Source organism: Nicotiana sylvestris, chromosome 12 (genome assembly GCF_000393655.2).
Source record: "Nicotiana sylvestris chromosome 12, ASM39365v2, whole genome shotgun sequence".
Taxonomy (NCBI): domain Eukaryota; kingdom Viridiplantae; phylum Streptophyta; class Magnoliopsida; order Solanales; family Solanaceae; genus Nicotiana; species Nicotiana sylvestris.
This window is the reverse complement of record NC_091068.1, coordinates 94,570,477-94,576,486: the sequence shown is the minus strand read 5'-3', so window position 1 is coordinate 94,576,486 and position 6,010 is coordinate 94,570,477. Positions and strand designations below refer to the sequence as shown.

At 37.1% G+C, this 6,010-nt stretch overlaps 1 protein-coding gene across 1 annotated transcript; it reads left to right on the top strand.

Moving 5' to 3' along the window:
• Positions 1–900: 900 nt before the first annotated feature.
• Positions 901–1,257, top strand: LOC138883395 (uncharacterized). Its single transcript, XM_070164078.1, has one exon. It carries the CDS (start codon positions 901–903, stop codon positions 1,255–1,257), a length of 357 nt encoding a protein of 118 aa, XP_070020179.1.
• The last annotated feature ends 4,753 nt before the right edge of the window (positions 1,258–6,010 follow it).

The following is a 6,010-nucleotide window of genomic DNA, read 5'->3' as shown; positions in this document are numbered from 1 at the left end:
GCAGACCATCTTGCTAAAAACCCTATAGGAGGAGAATATGAACCACTAAAAATGTATTTTCCTGACGAAGAAGTGTCATTCGTAGGAGAAGACATTGCTAAAGCCTACGACGGTTGGAAAATGTTTTTCGACGGAGCTGCAAACTTCAAATGAGTGGGTATTGGAGTGGTCTTGGTGTCAGATACAGGTCAACATTATCTGGTATTCGCAAAGCTTAGGTTTCCATGCACCAACAATATGGCAGAATATGAGGCTTGCATCATGAGACTCATTTGGCCATCGACATGAATATACAAGAGTTGCTGGTAATTGGTGATTCGGATCTTCCAATACATCAAGTTCAAGGAGAATGGGCTACAAAAATACCAAGATACTACCATACCTGTATCATGTGCAAGAACTGATGAAGAGGTTCACGAAAATAGAATTCAAAAATGTTCCAAGAATCCAGAATGAGTTCGCAGACGCACTGCCTACTTTGTCGTCCGTGGTACAACATCCAGATAGGAATTTCATCGATCTCATTCCAGTAAGGATCCATAGTCAGCTTGCTTATTGTGCTCACGTTGTAGAAGAAATGAATGGAAACTCATGGTTCGACGACATCAAGGAATATTTGGAGAAAGGAGAATACCTAGAGCAAGTAAACCATACTCAGAAACGTACACTGCGTAGACACTCCAATCATTTCTTTCGAAGCGGAGGAATTTTGTATAGGAGAACACCTGATCTAGGATTACTAAGGTGTGTTGACTCCAAAGAAGCTTCCAAATTTCTCAAGGAAATACATGCCGGAACCTGCGGACCACATATGAACGATTTTGTTCTAGCCAAGAAAATACTCGGAGCTAGATATTTTTGGATGACTATGGAAACGGATTACATCCGGTATGTCCACAAATGCCATCAATGCAAGATAAATGCAGACATGATAAGGGTACACCAAATAAGCTCAATGCAACAAGTGCACCTTGGCCTTTTGCTGCTTGGGGAATGGATATCATCGGTCCGATCGAGCCCACTGCTTCAAATGGGCACAAGTTCATTTTAGTGGCCATCTATTACTTCACAACATGGGTAGAGGCTGCATCTTACAAAGTTGTAACCAAGAAAGTCGTCGCAGATTTTGTCAGGGATCGTATTGTTTGTCGGTTCGGGGTTCTTGAGTCCATCATCACTGATAATGTCGCCAATCTCAACATTGATCTGATGAAAACCATGTGTGAAACTTTCAAAATAAAGCACAAAATTCCATAGCATACAGGCCTCAATAAACAGAGCCGTGGAAGCTGCCCACAAGAACATCAAGAGGATACTAAGGAAAATGGTAGAAAATCACAAGCAATGGAACGCGAAGTTACCATTTTCCTTATTGGGGTATCGTACCACAGTTCGCACATCAACCGGGGCAACTCCCTATTTGCTGGTTTACGGTACCGAAGTTGTCATTTCTATCGAGGTAGAAATTCCTTCTTTAAGGATCATACAAGAAGCCGAACTCAGTGATGCAGAATGGAAAAGGAGCCTCTATGAGCAATTATCTCTCATAGATGGAAAAAGGATGAATGCAGTGTGTCATGGTCAACTTTATTAGAACAGAATGTGTAGAACTTTCAACAAAAGGGTCAAACCAAGATAATTCACACTGGGTAGCTGGTACTGAAGAGAATCTTCCCACATCAAGATGAAGCCAAATGAAAGTTTTCACCCAATTGGAAAAGGCCCTACATGGTTCACAAGGTACTAACAGGAGGAGCACTCATACTTGCAGAAATGGAGAGGAGAAGTTTGTCCAAAACCTATCAATTCTGACGCAGTCAAGAGATACTATGTTTAGATTGTTTACCTTTCTCTATCTGATATAACTGAACTGCGCTTGACCTGATTTCTATTTAAGAGGGGATACGTAGGCAGCCATGTGGGTACGGTCACATCTTAATAAAAACCTCATTTTCTTAGAACCAGAAATTGGGGCAGAATCTTGAGGGGAACCCTTAAAATTGTGGAGCAAGTCCATCCGATGTCATCATCTGTAAGATAGTCAGAAATCGGTAAAGTAACTAGGGATGAATTTTGAGAAGGATTCTCAAAATTCAGGAAAAGATCCAACAAACCTCGTCACATGCAGAACGGCCGAAGGATCACTTACTAAACTGGGGCAGAATTTTGAGTAGGTCCCTCAAAATTCTAACGCAAAGAAAGCCATAATGTCTCTAAAAGTGTCACAGTCATTAGTTCATCTAATTTAATTGATATTATATACCACTATATTTTCTAAAATAATTCTATTTCATCAAATAAGTGGATATTTTTCGAAAACTTTATTTGCATGGTAGCCAGATGTTACAAGGTATCTCGAACAGGATCTCCAAAGCAAAACAAGCAGACAAAGGCGCGAACCAACCTCCCCGACAAAACTCGCGATCTTTCTTTGAATACAGGAACAAGGAATAACCACAAGTACGTGCGCCTTGAAATCATTACCTTCATAACAACCGGACTGCCAAATGCAAATATATCTCCAGCTAAGAAATATTCTACTCCTACTTGTTATATGTCTCTGCATGAGACTAAACACTGTCTCAAATCTTGCATGAGGCTAGGCCCTGCCTCCCTATCTGCATAAGTCTAAGCATTGCCTTCGCTTTGCATGAGACTAAGCACTGTCTCAATTCTTGCATTAAGCTAAGCCCTGCCTCCCTACCTGCATAAGGCTAAGCATTGCCTTCTCTTTGCATGAGACTAAGCCATGTCTCAATTCTTGCATGAGGCTAATCCCTACCTTCCCATTTGCATAAGGCTAAGCACTACCTTCTTATGAGACTAAGAATTGTCTCCCTTTGCATAAGTGTTGCTCTATTCTAAACCTTGCATTATCCTCTTCTCTCGGGGCTATGATCTGCCCCCAAACTCTGCACAAGACTAAGCTTTGTCTTATTATTACCTTTGGTATCATGTCTCTGCATTTCACAGGCTGATGTATAGCCAATTTGTCCAAAGGCGTCATAGTCCGAAGGCATCATCCTCATAGCCCGAAGACACCATGTTATGGCCTGAGGATCTCTCAATACTGCACATTATTATTCAAAGGCGTCATGGTTCAGAGGTACCATTATCATGGCCCGAGAACATCATTTCATGGACTGCATATCCCTTATATCATAATTTATGGCCCGGGACATCATGGTATAAGGACGTCATCTTCACTGTCCAAAAACAACCTTCATGGTCCGAAAGAAATTTACATCATGTTTAAATTCTTGCAGTAATCTATATATTTGCATGCATCATGTTTTAAGTTTTGCAGGTAACCCAGGAAGTAACCGTTATTTAAACGGGAGCAACCTTCGCTCCGGTTTCCGCTCATATCATTTATACCTTACCATTATTTCAAACGTAATCGACTCCCATCAATTACTCGCCTTTACTCTATGACCGTTCAGATACCTGCCCTGTGATACATCCGTTACCCTTTAGATTCATATTCATAACTCCGCATAAACCCATCCTATACTATCCTTCCCAAAAGGAACCCTTTTCCAAAACATACAACCATTCCTATAACAATTCCATCGATTTCATTCGTCGCCGGGTCCAGAACTACACATGACCTGATTCCTGTAAAACCAGGGATATGTAGGCAGCTCAGAGACCAGGATGCGATCTATATTTTTCAAAACACCCCATTCGGTCAAAATCGGTCATTATTTCTTTACCTTCTATCATCCTTCCCGGATAAAGAGGGGCAAGCTGTTGATACCCAATTTTTCCCTCATATATTTTAAATATGCATATATATTTTCAAAATAGTGCACATGCATTATAATTAGATTAACAAACATGCATAAGTATTTTTATAATTCTTCTATAATTTTAAAGGCTTTAAATTAATTTATTTCTACATTTTTTATTATACAAATATCCAATAACTATCTCTTATATTATTTCTATGATGATTTAATTATCTAAATTCATCATTTATGCCTATATAGTACTTAAATATTTTAATTGCATTTGTATAATTACATTTACATTTTTAAGGCTAGAATTGCACATTTTGCAATAATAGCCACATATATATATATATATATATATATATATATATATATATATATATATATATATATATATATATATATATGCGTATATAACGCCATCTAAAAATAACTTTCTATATTTTTATAATGTAAAGTAATTATTTTAAATCATTTTTTCATTCACAAATAACATTTTTTATTATTTATTAATTATTTTACTGATTTAATTGTGTCTTTAAAATCTAGCCCCTTTCTAATTAATTTCGGACCTAGCCTACCCATTACCCCAGCCCAATACCACCTAACCCATTAACCAGCCCAATACCCCATACCCGTCCAATTAACCCGCGCGACCATAGAGATTTAATCCTGGCCGTTGATCTCAGAAGATTAACGGCTCCTAATCACCTGCCCCCTTTTAATTATCAACACCCCTAACCCTAATTCATTACCACCCACCGGCCGCCCTCAACCACTCTTATCTCCCTCCCTGTCAAGCCCTAAAGCTGACATTTTACCAAAACACCCCAGGAATCCCTGTTCTAATGGGATTCTCCCATTACTCCCTTACTATTCTAGGGTTCTTCCCTTATTTGGCACTCGATTTTAAATAACTTAGGTACTTACCTAAATATGGCAAGTACCCCAATTTGGTTCCGTCTAAATCCGTGTATGCTCTTTGAATCTGGACAATCTCAAGTCCAAGCACGTTATTTGTAATAATTCTCTCATATCTCTCTTGATTCGCTAAGCCCTAAAGGTTGGGGTTTCAGATCCTCTCTAATTTGAACCAAATCTGGTTCAAACTCTGTCTTTTAAATATTTTCTTCGTCTATATTTGCCTTGTTATTTATAGATCTGTTGATTCTTTTACCGATTCTATGATTTACTTAAATCTAAGGTTTTAAATCCTTTCTTTTACTCGAATTAAAACTGATTCGATTGTGAGTTTCGTTTAATAAACTCTTATATATGTTTATTTTGTAAGAATATGTGTTATTCTCTTTTATTCTGGCTTATTTGGTATTTCACCCAAAACTAGGGTTTAGATCTTTCCAGATCTAAAGTGATTTTCTATTCTTTAAATATTTTCCTTTTAATGTTTCTGTATATCAATTTTGTGCATCTTTATTATAGTTTTTCCTTTGGTTATTTACGTGATTTTACTTACTCTAAAATTTAGGGTTTTTGATTCTTCAAAATCGAACAAATATGCTTCAAACTTTAATTATTTCCGTCTAAATGTCTTTATGAATTTTTGTTAAAGCTCTTTTGTATTTCTGCCTATTTTAATTACATAAAATTTAGGGTTTTCGTTACTTAATTATTTTTCCTTTAATGTTTCTGTCTATCTGCCTCTATGCATCTTTAACTCTTGCCGTTAATTGTTGACTAAGTTTACTTACTCTAAAATTAGGGTTTTTGAAATCTTTACTGAGATTTCAGTCTTTCTTTTCTTGTATGGTATTGGTATTTCCTTATTTTGTTCGATTTACCTGTTCTCATTATTTATTGATTCCGTATCTTAGTCTAAATAGTACTCGCCTGATTACACGTGGTTATGTTCTGCTAATTGATTGAATCCGACTTAAATTGATTCTACTTCTATTTTCATTCCTTACTTGTGTGTGTTTGAATTATTAACTTAGTTGTCTATCTAGTTGAGTACCATTAAAACCCTTCCCCCTTTTCCCTTTAAAGACTAGACTCGAACTCTCATATTTCTCACTAAAAAACTTAAGCTCTCTTTGGTGTTCTGATTTCTGTGCTAAGTGTCTCAGGATTTTGGCCAGCTGAAAGCCAAGGCCAAGTTATTCTGGGATTTCCTTGCTTGCTTATTTTCATACTTAACTGGTATGCCCTAACCTTTGCAATTTCATTCTCTATGCTTTGCTTTACTAGTTTGTTTCAATTCCTAGCATAACTCTGTCCTTTATATGATTATATGATCTCATTTAGTAACACTGTTAACT